A 17,546-nucleotide genomic window follows, 5' to 3' on the forward strand; every position below is an offset into this window, starting at 1 on the left:
GTATTCTTACAGTTTGAATAATCTGGGTTGCTGTTTGCAACACAAAGCAGAGTTTATTGGTATTAAGACGGTCTGCAGAGCCATGACCCAATGTGTTAGAAAGTACTAGTAGTAAAAAATAATCATAAATAAAATATAGTATATAAAATAGAAATATTAAAAAGCAGAAACAGTAGAAGAAAAAATAGTAAATATAATAATCATATGAAGGTTTGAGCTCCCCCTCCCTTAATCCTACTCCTTTAAGAGATTAGACAGCTTAGATTCAAACAAAGGACCAAATGCATTTGTATTCTGCTGATTTATCTGGCACGGGATTGTTGGACCTTCGGGTGGGCATGTTGCACCTTCGGGGTGACGCTTTTTGGTTACGCCACTGCTGATGAGCGGTTGTGCCCAACTTCATTTTGCGAAGAGGGGCTGCGCTCGGGGAGCACATTAACACCTTCCAAATGATGCCCCGGGACTGTCAGTAATGCTTTTCTCCCCCTTTTGTGAATCCTGGCAATCTATTAATTGCATTGCAGAAGAGCAGCGTCAGGGGAACAAAGCAATCGGTGCCACCATCTGCTGTGAGCAGGTTGGCCATGTTGAAGGGAATGCCTGTTACGCTCCTTTCTGTGGCGGACCCCCTCACTCGTGCTTGCGTCCACATGTCCCGGAAATGACAGCGATCTGAGTGTTAGACTGACGGAAAAAGGAGAGGTTTATTTTGAGGTGGAAAAGTAGTTGTGTTGCTGTCTGGATCTCTAGAAAATGAGTCAAAGGACAGTTTTCATATGGAAAGCAAGACATTAGGACATTGAGAGAGTTAGTATAAAACTAAATACACTTTAAAAATTAAGTTTCTTATGTCTCCAGTATTATACTAGTCTCTGCTTTCTGGATGAAGACGTGATTGTTTCGTTTGTAGATGCCATAACCTTCCCCTAACAGCAGATACCAAGATTTTACCTAGTCAGCTTCATAGCGAGCAGGGGAATGCTTCAACTTCGCTTATGCTTGTATATCCCATCTGTATCTGGTCAGAGTTTCTGACCATTAAATACATCAGATTAATTAAATCAAACTTTTATTAAATGAATGAAGTGACGCTCGATAGCCAATTTCACACGTTTTGGTTTTCTAACCAGAGATGTTCAGGAGAAGGTCTGTTCGCTCTGATAACGGGTGTGATTCTTAGTATGACTGGTCTCTTGTAAAACTCTTGGCCTATGTGGGGTGGGGTTTTTTTTCCTGTATTAGTTCATAATATCTGGTTCTGAATGACTGAAGAGAAAATTGTCCTTTTCAGAATCTGGCTCATTAAGCAACAGAAGGGGAATAAATGTACGCTCTCTTTATAAAGTGTGTCCTGAGAGATTGTACAGCTGCTTAGTGATGCTTTGCAGTGTTTTCCTGCTGGATGCCTGTTCAGGGAAGCTGCACGGTTTGTGTATTAGAACATGAGTACTTGGTTTCGGCCATGTAGACCTCTCCAGCACCTCACACAGTAATGCTCCTTGTTTCCTGTGTGGGCACATGACTGATATTTAACATGGTTCCCTCCCTGACAGCAGCTCACATAAGAAAAAAAGAAAGGGGGTAAAAAAAAAATTCAAACCCTGGAAGCTTATTTGTTGTATTTAATGCTTTGAAAATGTTTGCTGGAAGAAATATTGATGTAGCAATGTGTGCACGTGACTTATATCAGGGAATAGCTATCAAGCTCAAACCTCATTGTGAGGGCAGCTAAGCAGTGGAACAGATTGCCTAGGGAGGCTGCACTGTCCCCATCTTGAGAGTTTTTAAGACCAGACTGGATAAAACCTAGAGTAACCTAGTCTGACCTCAGAGCTGACCCTGTCTTGGGCAGGAGGTTGGATTTGATGACCTCTGAGGCCCTTTACTACCTGAATTTTCCTGTGATCCTATTAGGTTGTGAGCAGCTTTGCAGAGGGAAGAAACAAATCTCTCCACCACCACTATGTAAATTGATCGCTAACAAAGGTAGATACTAGTTAGCCACAGAGTCTTGCACTTCAAGGGTGGTAACACTGAGACTGAGCCATTGCTCATGACTCTCGCGGTGTGGCTGTTCAGTCCAATTCCTAGCAGAAAAGCTGCTAAAGTCACCATCGCAAAAGCAGTGAATGACTGGTGATCACATTGACACTGAGGCCAAAGACCAAAGGGGCCAGGTATCTATAGATTACTTTCTGCTGCAGTGGGAAGATGCTGATTTGTATTACAGGGCACTGGTTGTGCTGTGCCACTGGCACAGAGGAACAGACCAATTAATTGCTTGAGTTCATGTCTTGCATCTCTTTCAAGCCCTAGATTAATGCAAGCAAAGCAAAGAGCACGGAGTGGTTGACATTTAATGAAATTATTTTTAGTGTTTGGAGGGGTGCTTTATGATCATCTACTATAGTGACAGATGTACTAAAAAGCCATGAATAGATTGCATAGATAAAAGCATTATTACTCAGATTATAGTACTGGAAAGGTGAGACTTGTTTGTCTTACCTGTCTTTAAATCATGTGGCACACTTTCAGTTCCATGTAGGCAGCAGCTTTTTGTAGTAAAAGCATTAGAAAATTATTTTGAAAAAGAGTGAATCCATGTTAAATAATGGAGGGATAATCGGTATCATCCTTAGTGGGACTGGATGCAATGGAGGTCTTCTGCACTGCTTATATTCATGCTGAGTACTTTTTTTTTTTTTTTTTTTTCCCCTTGCAGCAAAGAAAACTTGTGCTGAGTCAGATTTCACTTGTGACAACGGCCACTGCATCCCAGCAAGGTGGAAGTGTGATGGTGAAGAAGAATGTCCTGATGGGTCAGATGAATCAGAAGCAGCATGCAGTGAGTAGCACAAAAAAGTGGTGTTTCTCAGACATGTTGTTTTATCAATGCATAGAGAAACTGGAGGTGTTATTCCCAGCACTTGCAGGATGTTCTGTCAACTTTTGCTTCTGTTAGAGCAGAAAGTAAAGACACAAAAGATTCAGGTCATTCAAATCAGCTGGTTTTCAAACTTTCAAATGTACTATTTTTCCAGACTATGATACAGGCAGCACTATCTAGTGTGTATTTCTGTCTGTAATGGAATTGAAAACATCTATAGCTCTGTTACGGTTTATCTGGTTGTAGGGCTCATGATCAGCAGCAGTGCACAAAGACTCATACTCACCTAGGATCAGGCCTTTTGGAAACTCAGATTTGCAGCATTTTGCATGGTAGCATATTGGGATTTATCGTCACTGCAGATGGCACTTCTGTTATTACAGAGGAACTTTGCAATGTTAGAGTATTGCTCAATTTTTTTTTTTTTCTTTGCCTTCGAGAACAAATGGAGAAAAAGGTAGCAGATGAAAGATGAGCAATGTAAAATAACTAAAGCTGAGAGTAAGTATGACAGATGTTAACTGCAGGTAACACCTTTTAAAAACCCATTGATTCAGTAAGTAAAAGGACATGCTTGATTTTCACATAGCACATTTTATCTTGTTCTTTTGACTCTCTGAGGAGGTCCATTCATGCTCCATTGTTCTAGAACTGTGAAGGGTTGTCTGATGTTGAGTTGAAGGGAATCCCAGGGATGTTTTTATGATAACACTATAATATGTAGACTTCTATTTGTGTGCTTGCTTATGTCTGCAGATTTGTTCTTGGACAGACCAGGGAAACTAGTACAAGCCGTTCTATTGAATTTCCAGTTATGTACTTCACAAATATGTTCCCATGAGTCAGAAGCAGTGTTGGAGGAAGTATTTTATCAGATTTCACCAGAATGGGGCACATAGAGGACTTCAAAATTAACCATACTTTTATTTTTAAGCCCACTACCAGTCCTACTTTCTCCCTAATTAAGAAAGATGAATGCGCTTCTCTTGCATGAAATGAATGGAATCATTTTTGCAGCCATATACAGGGTACAGAAAAAATTACTTCAGTAACTACATTAGCATATTTATGTACGGTATGTGTTGGTCTTTCACCCTGCATCCTCCTTAGTCAAAAGTGATCTTATTAATGCTACTTCCACTGCCTGATTGCCTGGAGGGGGGCTGAATAACTAAGCAGCTCCATTCCCTTCAGTCTCTGTCTGTAAATCTCTTGCCAGAGGCCATAGCATGGACTGTGTATAGGCCATGCAGCACTAAGATCCCTGATGATTTCTCTTAATCATCTTCCATTCCTTTTCTATCCATTTCACCTTCCATTTTTCCCCCCCACTTATTTCATCCTCTGGGGAAATCAGCCTTAAAACTAAAGTATCACAAAAGAGACTTGATCTGAGCCTCTGATTTGTTACAGTACGGGACTGCCATCCTGAAAGGAAAGTAATTTGTTCAGGTTTGTGTGATTCTCACCCCCACACCCCCCCGCTTGAAACCTTCTAAGAGACGGAAGTCTGCATTGCTGTGGTGGTTCTTCTGTTCGGAAGAATCGATGGCCCTTGAAACGTCTCCCTGCTGCTAATGGGAGTGGGCCAGTGTCACTTTGACACAGGAAGAAGTTTGTTCCCATTCTGTAGTATATGCCTAACAGATGAATCAGGAATTCCTAGTGAAAGTAGCAACACCTGTATGGACCAATTCTTAATTTGTTTTTGTGGTGGTTTGTTTTTTTTTTTTTTTAAATACAAGGGCTTTGAAAACAGCTCAGAGACTGTGGCCTATAACTTTGTCATATTTTGTTTATAGCTGTCTCGAGCAAATTTACTATGCTTTGCTTCAGCATAAGATATTTAGGTTTTGTTATGAGTTTTAGCCAAAATACATCAATTTTTGTGTGGTGGATGCATGAACTTGTGTCTCAATGTTCACAGGATACTTGATACAAGCCTATGTCTGACTTGTGGCTATCTTACAAGAGAAGCTAATTTTTCTGTCTGTACCAATTAAAAGCTTGCCTTTAAATCTTAAAAATGTGTGCAACTAGAATTTTGGAACTTTACTTGTTTTATAGGATTATTCAGATCTGAAGTTCACACTTAATCAGATGAAGATCAAGTAGTTTTAATCTTATGCTTGTTGATAGCTATAGGCTTGAATTGGCATGGTAAGGCCATTCTTTCCAGAGGTTTTGTATCCTTGTCAAAGTCTACGTCATCTCAAAGGCTGATCTGATCTGCTCTGTGAGGAAACAGAATCAACCTGTTAATGCATAAGCTCAGTGCTGGTTGTGGGGTTAATTCACATATGTTTGCAGGTCTTCCTACCACCACTGGTCAAGACAGGAGTGAGCTGTAAACCTGGTGGACTATTAAAAAAGAAACTGGAGTGTTAGGCTTTGCTTTTAATTTGTACGCTTAACGTAAAAGGCACAGCTCTGTGTGTGTATAAATGTTATTTAAGGGCAAAGAAGAGGCTGTAATGACAGACAGAAAACATAGTGAGAGGCAAAATGTATAGCTGGACATTCTTGTGTGGTCCCTCCCTCCAGTCCCATCTTCTTTTTCTCTAATGAAAACAAGGCTGAACTTTCTCCCTGTGGCTGAGGAATGACTGCAGGCCCCTATGACTGTCTCATTTTCCTGTTTAGAAATGCAGCAGAGCCCTTTGGAGGAGCGTGCACTGTGAAGTTTCCCTAGGGAAGGGGCAAGTTGGGAAATGGAGATTTCTCACCTCTGGCAAGATCGAACTGCTTTACAAAAGCAATTGCTTTCAGACAGGCCACATAATTGCCAGCACCTCTAGCAGGATCTAGGGTTATTCCTCAGTTAATGCAACATTGGGACACTGTCCATAGTCCATTCAAGCTAGGGAGGTTAAGAGCATTGATAATGCTGACTGTTGCATTTTAGGAGTATTTCCAGCTTAGAAAATGATGAAAACAAGGCCGTTTCTCTCAGCATCTTGCTGTCTGCTAAATGGCTTTTTATTTTCTGAATTTTTTTTGTGGCGTGGTTTTAAATATATATTGTGCTCTCTTATTGGTAGTTAGGGATGTTGTGTCCTCATCTCTAATGCTTGGCTAATGGTAACAGTTTGTGGTCTCTCTCTCTTTTCTTTTTTTTTTTTTTTTTTTTTTTTTTTTTTTTAAGATAATGCTGCTGCAAAACTGAAACAGTACTTCACTTTTTCTGTTTGCCAGATCACTGAAGTTGCTCAGCTTTGTACTTAACAATATCCTCTCTAGGGATATGTTACCCATCCCCGGGTGTTCAGGACAGCATGACCTGTGTCCTGTCAGATAGGTAAGACAGCATCACAGCTGGCCTGACTTCTGTTGGCCCTGTGATGTCTGGGGTCTTTTCTGCTATTCATGCAATTTTTTTTATTTTTTTTTTAAACTGTGTTTTCTTCAAGCTGCTGAATGTGGCTGGCAGTGGTAGCTGTAGGGGTATCTTTCGAGTCCCATTGAATTCTCAACTGATGAGATCTATAGGACTTCTCCCTGTTGTGGGTTTTGGTGCTAGTTGAAGGTTGATTTCTAGCATGGGCTGCTTTTGGAGAAGATAGTTGTCCAGGGTTTTGGTTTTAAATGGGTCATTACGAATAAGAAACTGGTTATATTTCTTCGTTTTTCTTCAACCCAGATCCTTAACCTGAACATGCTCTCACATCCATAGGTTTGTCCAAGTGAATTATTCATGTAACATGTGAGTGTCACCACTAAACCTCAGTATTCTGCCATATGTCAGTTTTTGAGTACTATTATCTGGCTGCTGAATTTTTTTTGTCTCATTTAATTTATATTAAGGTTTCAAAGAAATGTGTCCCCCTTTTCTGTGAGCTGATCTGTTCAGTGGCGTCTTGTGAGCTGGATCTGTTCTCTCTGAAGGCATCATCAGAAATACTGTCACTTTGGGGGGGCAGGTGTGCTTTATTATATTTGTTTCTGTGTGGAAGCAGAATGAGCCCCTAAATCAACAGAAGCAAAACCATGTGAACTCAGAAATTAGTGCTATCCACAAGGGGCAGAAGGGACCAAATTCACAATTTAAGAAGTTGGGTTGATTGAAGCTGGGGGAGGCAGAAGAGGGAGGAGGAATTTAATATTGAAGAGAAGAAACTTATTTTGAGAAACATAGTTAATAAATGAAAAGAAATGGGATGGTGGGTGAGAGGCAACAAAGAAACACCATTTAGCTGTGCTGCAGCAGTGCTCCTGGTGGGGAAGGGGAAGTTAGTACTTGCTCATGCCAACTTCCAGGCTCACCTTCCTTGACAAAGCCTTTTTAGATTCAGCAATGGCCTGAACAAGGTTGGCTGCTTGTACGTAAAGCAGATGAACCACTTTGATCTTGCAGGATACATGCCAAGAAAATAGCTGGGGGAGAGAGGAGGCTTGTCCTCTTGTTTGACATCAGCCATTGCTGCTTCTCCCTGCCTGCCGTGAGGGAGAGCCTAGAGTGGGTGCAAAACTGCTGTTGCTGGAAGGTGCTCTGAAATGATAATGGATTTCATCGTCATCATGCCAGCTTGTTAGTATGCAAGGAGCTCCTCACAAATCATTAAAAAGGATAGCAAAGTATCTGGAAGTAGTGGGAGTAGAGTTAGTGCCTCTATCAGCCTGATGCCTGCAACTCCCACGTACCTAACCAGCAGCTGTTTTGAGATGCAGAAAATATTTTTGACCTCAGAAGTAGGCTCAAAAGCTGAGGATTTTACAATTGTTCACTGCAAGGTTATACAGCAGCATGCTTCTGCCAGCTGCAGGAGATCTTCGGTAGTCTATATGTGCTGTCCCACTGGAGAGCCCACCATGGCCAGAGCCCCAGACTTATTTTTCATTGCTCTCACTAAAAGCAACCCAGTGTGGCTTGGTGATCACCCTAGAGCTGTGGTGCAGCTGCTGCTGATATACACGGGCTTTGCTTATGCATATGAAAAGATTCGTCACAATTTTCCTATCCACTTTCTTGAAGCTGAGAGAGGGGGAAGGGAAGTTGTTTTTCTTACTGAGCTAACAGAGACCTCTAGCAAAATGAATGTTATCCACCTAATGCTGTTCCAGTGCAGGTACTGAATTATTCTCCTATTTTACAAGAAGGAAATTTTAAGTTTCCCTCTGAAGTATTTTGATTATTTAACCAGTGACTTAAACAAAAAATCTCTAGAGAAAAATAAAAACAAATGCTAGCAAACAGTAACAGCACTGATGGGAACACAAATTAAAGGGATAGAGCAAGTGAAAATCTAAGCTGGCAAACTCTTGCCTTAGGACACTGTATATATAATGAGATCGAGGAATGCAGGCAGCATAAACTCACCACTTATTTCTTTATCAGATATGTGACATTCTCCTAGTTAAGAGCAAAAATTATTATACAGAAAGGTATGTAGGGTGTTATAAGGAAGAAAAAGAGAAAGGGAAACCTGAATTCATATTGCATTTAATAGGGGAATGATTTAATAGGGCAGGTTTAATAAGCAGCAGTCCTGGAAATAGATTTTTAAATGGAAATGGAATATAAAATCAAACCCTGAATGTTGGTTTGAAATACAGTACCAGTTCATGCAGTCCTTTTTATTTTGAAGTACATGTCATGAGTTGTTCAGGGAGATTTATACAAACTTGACAGTTATATTTTTAATGGGTATTTTCCATGGTCCTAGGCACTTTGTGTGCTGCTGCTGTGTATGCTGATCTGTCACAGTGGTGGTGAGTTCTGTCCTCATTTTCTATTAAGTTGCCCAAATGCAAAATTCTATAACTGTTGGTAGCGTTGATGGTATTGCTCACCCCCCCAATGCACAGTCCTCTCCTAGCTCTCCATTCACCCCAAAGGATATTACATCTCTATTATTCTTCTTTGATACAAATCTCCTGCATGACTGAGTGAGTTTGGTGACATTACTGCGCTTTTGTGGAAAGTGACTTAATAAACTGTTCCCTGGCCTTGGGAAATTTATCCTGGAGAAGGGTGGACTGTCTCATTCAGGGCATCACATACACTGGGACATTGAACTTCAAGTAGCAAAAGAAAAAACTAGGCTAAATCAGCGATGCACAGCCAGATACCAGGTTTTAGGACCTAGGGCAGTAACAGAGAGGGTTGTTTGGGTTTTTTCTCAATTTTTTCCCCCCAACATTAAGAGCAGATCTGTTTGTATATATATGATAAGATGGTGGGGGATTGTAAATGCAGTGGAACATGTAAATTAAAGACCATTCTGTTGGATTAATTTGTTACAGATCATTCAGGGAATTGAGTAAGGTGATGTTAATGTCAGATATACGGGTGTGCATTTTAACAACTCTCCCACTACACTAACTGGCTATTATAAAAGCATAAAATAGAGCAGTTTCGCTAGTCTTGTCATTGGCCCCCTGCAATTGTCCCCCTGTCACTGTCCCTGGTGGGCCGTTGGGAGTACTGCTGGATTACAGCCACTGAGGACCGCATCTGTAAAACAAATATGGGACAAGGTACAGTATGTGGAAACATTTCTAGAGCTACAGGATCCTCCCAGTGACAAGGCACAAAAGAGGCAATCTCATTTTCCAGATGCCCAGACTGGTTTGTAGAGCTAATGATGAAAGCTTTGATTTGTCAATATGATCAAATTTATTGAGACAGAATAAAATGAATACAGCCCATGATCATCCCTCTGTGAAGTCATGGAATAATTTAAGATAGAAGGGACCTCTGCGGGTCATCTAGTCCAATCCCCTGCTCAAAGTGGACCCTGTCCTCATGTTTGACCACCCTTATTAGTGAAAAAAACCCCTCTATCTTGCCAGACTTTTCTTTGTTGCAGCATGTCTGTCACCCCCCGTCCTGGCACTGTGGACCTCTGAGAACACTCTGGCTCCATCTTCTCTCATCCCTCCCATTTTGTAATTGAAGGCAGCAATAAAATCTTCCTTTAGCCTTCTCTTCTGATGGCTGAAGAAGTGCTGTTCCCTCAACCTCTCCTTGTATGTAGTCTCTCATTTCCAATTATTTTGTCAGATGATTGGAAATGACACAATTCTACAACCAAGATACTTTTTTTTTTTTTTTTTTTCATTGTTCACTCACCTCTGTCAAACCTTTACCACATGCAAAATATAAGGTTGGACATTAGGAAAAGGTTCTTCACCCAAAGGGTAGTGGAGCATTGGAACAAGCTCCCCCCAGAGGTAGTCACGGTGCCGAGCCTGACAACATTCAAGAAGCAATTGGACAACACCCTCAGAGATATGGTATGATTTTTGGGGTTGTGCTATGCAGGGACAGGAGTTGGACTCAATGATCCTTGTGGGTCCCTTCCAACTCAGGATATTCTATTATTCTGTAACTTAAGAATTGATTCATTTTTGTGTCTTTAGTATGCTACTTAGCTTCCAGGTCTACTCAGCAGAGGGTTCCAGACTCTTGAAAACTCCTTTCCATGGAAGTGTTTTAACAGTACACTAGAGATGGACAAGACTTGTTGAGGCCTGTTAGCAGACTAGTAGTTCCCTATGGATCATGGCTTATAGTCCAGTGCAGATTTTTAAAAGTCCTTTTTAGCCTAAGTGTATATAACTCTTCAAATTCTCACAAATGTACCTTTACTCCTGATCTAATAATCCTATCTCAGCCAGTGTATACTTGCTTCCCAAGTGCCTCTGGTTCCTTAACCACTGTAATGGCTTTGAATGCCCCAGGTGTCCTTGTTGAGCAACGCCAAATTGACCTCAGTATCCCAAAGGACACAAAACTGTAGGGACTAACGCAAGAAGTTTTTGACAGGGTAAGGAACCAAATCCAGGTTTTCCTGCATCCTGTTCCTTTTCTTGAAGTGTGAAATTATCCTTTTACATCAAAGGAAATTCGGGGAACTAAAAGCCAATTTGTTTATCCCTAGTAGTGGGATAACTTTATCTGTGGCTCACGGGCAGTGAATTACATCTCGTTTTTGACGATTACATGGCTGTGGTGGTCTCAGCATTTTACTTACCTAGAGATGTAAATGAATTTAGGGTATGTAATGATTGTGCTACAATTCTACCAGTGCTAAAAAGTTTTAAGTAATACCTGTTCAAAACAAAATGTGGTTTTGCTTTAAGGGAAGGTGGTTAGAGCTTATATCTCAGAAGTGACCTTTTCAGACAGCTGAGTCCAATAGGAAAACCAACAGAAAATACCAGTCAGGTCTCTTCTGATGCTTTTATTATTCTTTTCTTAAGTAATGTTACCTTGCAAGAAAGTCACTTTTTCATGTACCATTGCAAGCTCTGACATTTGCAGTGTTCCTGTACCTCAGATCAACTTTGAGCTTTTGCTAGTTGACTGCTACAAAGATTTAAACGCTGGCATTTAAATATTTTTCCTATTGGTCTAATGTGTTCATGCAGTTCATAAACAGGAATGGTCATAAAATGCTGCTTTTTTTATGGCTATAATTAATCTCGCAGTTATTTCAATAGGAGAGAATAGCAGGAAAATTAAAGTTGAGCATGTGAAGATCTTGTATGTCTAATTATTTAACAGGCCATAAATACTGAACTAGTAAAAACTTCAGAGGTTTTCAGAAATACTCAAGCAACTCTTCATTGCCTAGTGCTTTTGTTTTTGTTTTTTTCTGTTCTCTTGCTGCTTGCTTTGTGAAATTCAGATTATCTGATTTTTATATTTATACTTTTGCTTGTTTATTGGGGGGGAAGGGGGATGACGGTTGGTTTACTTATGGCTGATATGGAAAAGAAATAATTTCTGGGAATCAAAGGCAAAACATAATTTGAAAATTGAAATGTTTTGCTAACTGAATGAAGCAATATTGCACTGCAAGAGCACAGAAAGCAAACCATTTCACCCATTTGAGAAAGGTAAATTACGGTGTGAGGAAAATAAGTGAATATCAAATGACATTATTTTAACATTTTTCACATTTAAATAGCTTCTGTGTTTTAGTATCATAATTAATTATATGTTGAAGCTGTGATTCCTAGTTCCACCACCTTTTCCTTGATAGGTATTTTTCCTCTTTCTCTGTTTCTGCAGTTGTAGGATCGTGTTTTCGTTCAGGACAAACTCCCACTGAAATCATTTGCAGTTTTAATAAGGGTCTCGTGATACTCTGTCCTGCTTCCTTGAGATTAGGATCGTGATTAAGACTGGTTTAATATGCAGTGTCTGCATGCTTTGGTAGATAATTTATGTAATTTAAACCTTGCACTGGGGATTTTTAATTCTCTGAAATGCTTTCCGTCAGGTTGTGCTCTGGGGTGAGGCATAGTCACTGATGGCGCTGCCTGCACGTGTGGGGGTAGTGTGGATCTTCGCTCTGTGTATTTGTGGGATGCAATGAGCTTCCATAGGTGCTGAGAGCCTTAATCAGGGCTTTGCTTTAGCAATAGCTTCTAGTCTCCTTCCTAGGGATGCTGTATTCAGTAGCTGTATTCAGAGTGACAGATTTCAGCTCACCCTTTCTGTCTTGTATTTTAACATATTAAAAGATGTTAAGAATCCTTTGCATTAAAATATAGAGGACTTAGCTCAGTAGCTTTGTTAGACTGCACATGCTTACACGTTCCCATATGAATGGACACATGCCAGTTATTGCACCATTTTTCTGGCTTATGCTGCTAGGGTAGTCATCTTACCATGTCATTTGAGTTCTCTAAGTGTACTGTTGTACAAGAATCAAGTTATTGTATGAAGACTCTGAATTCTCTGTTTTGGCATAGAGGTTGCAAACAGTAGTCATTTTAGCACAAACATAACTATGCTTCTCCCTCTTTTTTGTACAGGGAGAAGCATGTCTAGCATGTTTGACAGCAATTTCATTTCTAGTCATTGTGTGTACATCTATATGGGTAAAATTATACATGTGTATTTAGAAATGCACATATGCACAGACACAAAAAAATAATGGTATGCTGTTCAAGCATTTCAGCAGGTGTATTGGCCCTGTATGGAATGTGAATAAGCAATAGCAATTAACATACTGAATGCTGCTAGAATTTATATGCTTCTGCTTCAATTCCTGCCTCTAGACATGTTGCAAGTGTCAAACTTGGAGCTGAGTTGCGTGAACCAGCAGGGATATTTGTAATGAAGTAAAGGTGTAGGTGGTAGGGGAAAGCCTTTTCTTCTCAGGCACAGGTCTACATGCTACTATTCTTGTGCAACAGCCTGAACACATTCAATTAAAATTGCCATCTAAGCTGCCTGTTCCATCCTCTGAAAAAGAAAACAGGTGGGGGTTTCTTTGTATGTATATAAAAGATGAAATGTTCACTCCAAGATAAGAAACCCAATTATTTAATAGCAGCAGAACCTTTTCAGACTGTTGCACATATAAAAGTGAGGACATATTAAAAATTATTCAGTCTGTGTTCATTTGCTGAATCCTTTTTTTGCCCTGGGTTCTTCATGTTCTGTTGGTCCCTTTGAGTAGGAATTCGTTTGTTAATACCTTTCATACCTCAAAAGAGTTGTCACTTTAGTGTGAAAAAGCAGCATCTTCACTTGGTGTGAGCTCGGATCCTGATGAAGCCATTACCTCTTTGTGGCCATGCAGATGTTACCAGCAATGGTGCAGGATGGCTTCCTTTCGGCTGCTGTGGGTGCTGGAGATGGCGTAACATGGAGTGTGACACTGCGCTCAATTTTTCCTCTCCAGTATGAATTTTTAAGAAGTCCTGGATGGTGTTTGGTATACTCGATCCTTTGACAGAACAGAGGGGAGATACCATAATGGCAGATACAAGGTGAAATACCAATGTTGCAGCATACTTAGGCAAGCTTTTCATTTGGATTAAAAAAAGGTGCATACTTCAGGTAGCACGAAAAAGTGTTTTACGATTAATTCTGGCCGTTTCCTAGAGACCTGTATAATTTTTCTTTCTATAATTTTTATCACTCACCTTGGCAGGTTTCACTATACTTGCTCATCTAGGGACCTTTTGTGGCTTTATTTTCCTTATCGATAAGAAGCACTTTTGCAACCATAATCTCTTTTACAAATGGGTAGGATCTTGGTGCTACTCAACTTCTTTATCCTTTGTATAATTTTGTCCCCCTAGCATTCTGTGGGGCTTTTTCCTCTCTGTTCCGATTAGAATCAGAGTAATCTCTGTGAACGAGAGGAAGAAAATGAGCCTGGTAAGAGGAAAAATGAAAGAGCAGCTGCTGATACAGAGGCTTGGAGAGCCCCATGGGTGTGTGCTGGACTCTCAGCCACAGTTCAGGGACTTCTGAAGAGGCTGTGTTTTCATCGCTGTTTGTAACCAGCAGGCTCTCAATGGAGCCTAGCGTGTGGTCTGTGAGTGTTCCTTCTTCCCAGCGCCTGGGGCACAGAATTGCTTCCAATTAGCCAGGTAAAGAAAGGGAAGGAGCCAGCATGCACACGTGTGCTTGTACATAGAAGCCCCCCAGTCTCATTTATATTCTTGAGTATCTGCAGAAGTGGTGCTGCCTCCACTGGACCTGATCTCCTTTGAAATATTGGTATGTACGTGGCTGTCCTGGGCTGGCATCAACTGCAGAGCACCTGCTCTGCTGACACAAAACCCAGGTGTTGGGGGAAAAGGTGGTGACTATTCAGTTAGTAGCCTGATGTGGTAGGTTAACTCCGGTTATGGACTCCTCCCTGTAATTGACCTCTTTGACCATGTGTTTAATGATAGTCCAGCTTTTCAGAGCAGGAACTGAAAAGTTGCTCTGCTGCTGAGGTACCTATAAGTGCAACTGCTTATGTTTCACTTCTAAAAGTATTTGATTGCTGTCATGGTTGGAAACAGCATGTTAGTCAAACAAGTTCCTTCAGCTGAAAATGACTGGTAGGAAATAAAGATAAAAAGCTATTGGTAAATTTTTCTAATCGTCAAGCTTTCTTATAGTTTATGTAAAAATAAAAAAAAAAAATCACCCTGTAAGAATAATTTAATTAAAATTAATCTGTGAGGAAAAATTAAAGTGAGCTTTGGGAAGGAGTAATTCAATTCTCTCAAGCCTTCAGATACAATGTTTTGTTTTTTCACAAAGGGAAAACATGTCTAAGTTTCTAGTAGGGCTTTGGATTATTTTAATCAATGATTTCTTCCCAGCTTGCACAATATGTTCATTTATAAGAAACAGCAATGCTGTGGAAGATCACAATAGAACAATCTATGGGGTTTTTTTATAATTAAAGTTCCATTCTCTTTCCCTAATTACCTAACTGCTTATCTGATGTGAAACTCGGAGAAACAGTTCCTGATCCATTCTGTTCAAGCCAGACAGCAAAATAAACTGCTTTAAAGGGATGAAAGAAAAATTGTCAACTTTAAAAGCACACTTTAAAATCCTTTCTGCACTTAACTACTTTACTACAAACCCCTTCTATATTGTAGTTCTATCCAATAACCACCAGGTACTTTACAAACCATGATTAAACTCAGTGGTTACTTCAGCACCAAGAGGTGCATGAGGGTGCTTCAGAAAAGCAGGTCAAACGTGGGTCCTGTAATAGCATTTGGTATTTCCTTTATCATTAAGTAATTGTGTTTGCAACAGAGCATTGCTGAAGCCAAGGGGGTTCTCCCCAGGGTTGTGCAGCTGCCTTCTACCACAGACCTTACAGCCATGGTGAAGTAACTTACATGGGGGCTTGCAGGGTGGGTTTTATATGAGAACAGACTCGAGTAAAGCAAGAAGACTAATGAAACAGAGGAATAGCAGAAGGAGTGAAACAAAGATTACAGTAATAAGGTCAAAGGGTCCCTCATCTGAGGCCAAGCATGGCTTGACTGTTACCTTTATATGTGTATATAGGTATATAGTAGATACGTAGATACATAATTCTGTTAAAAACATTATTACAAATTTTGCAAAAGTAGCCTGCGAGGGCGAATTTGAGGGAGAGAGCATACACAAGAAGTATGAGAGGATGTTCTGTGCAAAGGGCAGGGCGAGCAGCAGTTAAGGTAGGAGGGTGAAAGGAAAGGGTGGGATAAACAGGAGTCTGGTGCCAGTGGTGGAGCACAGCTTTCTGCATTGAGGCAGTGGTAGGAAATTAAGATATCGATATGTGTTTCTCAGGGGACTTGCATGACATTGCTCAGGAAAGTTGCTGAGATTCAAGTCTGGCAGTCAAGAAACCTGGGTTTGAGGTTTTGGCTCTACTGTTGCCTCGCGGTGGGACCATAGGTGAGTGAAGTGGTTCGAAGTGTCACCATCTGCAAAAACAGTGGTGTAATTTTGTCAAAGCTGCTCACAGTGGTGCCACTATATCTTACTAGGTGGTTGGAGTAAGTCTGTTGACTATATTCATCTTTAGGCACCAGTTAACAATAGGGCTATGAACTGTGATTCTATTTTACCATGGGGTTAAAAGCTCTTAACTTCAGTACTCTTCTTGGTCTAGTTTCTTGCCATTTTTTTCTATTAACTGAGTAAAAGTTGAGAACACAGCGGCATTTTAAGTTGAACATTGCTCTTTCGCAATCCCTTACTTACATTTTCTTCACACCTCTTTAGTAAGGTATTTTCTTGATTTCACTTCTTAGAATATAAATTAAGGAGTAAAGCGTAAACTTTCAGAAGTGCACAAGGAAAATATGTAGGCTCTGAGCTGAGACCTTTGAAAAAGATTACCGATTTTTAATGCACCTTTTTTGGATGCTTCAGTGTAGGCAGCTGCTTCTAAGCTGAATGCCCTAAATTAGTGGTTTTTAGGAAGCAATTTCTTTTGCAGACTTTAGTTCTGTAGTGCTAGTGGAAAGGAGGGCATCTGGCCATGTCCATGCTTTAATATCATGTGTACATGCATCAGTAGTTTAGTGAGGGCAGCGAGATGCACAGGCTCTGACAAAAACTGAGCTTAAGCAACTACTTCAAAACCATCCGTGTGAAAGTTGTGTTTGGTTTGTGGTTTTGTGTTTGGGTTTTTTGTTTGTTGGGGGTTTTTTGGTTTTGTTTTTTAATTTTTTTGAATCTGTGTAGCCTCCAGGGCACATACTATCCCTTCCATGTGTGCTCTCAGATTTTGTATCTTGCTGTTCTAATGCATGCTGTAGCTGGACTTTATTGTCCTGAAATTTAAAGGCCACTATTGCTACTTCCAGCTGCTGTTGGACTGGGAGCATGGATTTTTGGGTTGTCTAGGAATCAGCACATCATTGCAGAATAGCAGTATGACATTGTCTCAGTACCAGTCACGCTTCATTGTTCATTGTGTTTTGAACTTTTTCTTGTTATTTTTCATGAGTCAGAAATCTTGATTGTGAAGGTTTAAGGAGAAATGTTTAAGCAGTATTGTATATCAGGATTATGGAGAAAAAGCAGAATTTTGATTATTGTTCTTTTTCCTTCCTTTCATTGCCAGACTATGTCGGTGTAAACATTACACCCTTGTTTTTTCTGAAATGCAGAATTATCCTTTTAAAGGATACTTGCAATGAAAAACAGAAAAAGTAACAGATCTAAACTGTTGGTGGCCTCAGGTCACCGGTGGCCTGAATTCTGAGCACAGGTTGAGTCCAATGTACAAGATTTTGTGTTTATCTAGTAGTGGCCATTGCATTGTGCTTATGTATGCCAACTTCTATATGCACGTGTGTCTAAGTTCTGCGTTACAGTTTCTTTCCACAGACTAGTAGTGAGCAAGGAGTTTCCATGTGTGTGACTGTTTTCTTTGAGATGGGAGCCCATGAT

General features: G+C 40.3%; 1 protein-coding gene across 1 annotated transcript in view; it reads left to right on the top strand.

Moving 5' to 3' along the window:
* LRP8 (LDL receptor related protein 8) overlaps nucleotides 1-17,546 on the top strand; it is a gene marked incomplete at both ends in the record, with an annotated part of 193,883 nt that overhangs the window by 115,130 nt on the left and 61,207 nt on the right. The window contains one exon of the mRNA XM_082311520.1: nucleotides 2,726-2,848. Within this exon, the coding sequence (XP_082167646.1) occupies nucleotides 2,726-2,848 (123 nt within the window). The remainder of the gene's footprint in view (nucleotides 1-2,725; nucleotides 2,849-17,546) is intronic.

This window comes from Platalea leucorodia (genome assembly GCF_965183815.1).
Source record: "Platalea leucorodia genome assembly, chromosome: 5".
NCBI classification, from domain to species: domain Eukaryota; kingdom Metazoa; phylum Chordata; class Aves; order Pelecaniformes; family Threskiornithidae; genus Platalea; species Platalea leucorodia.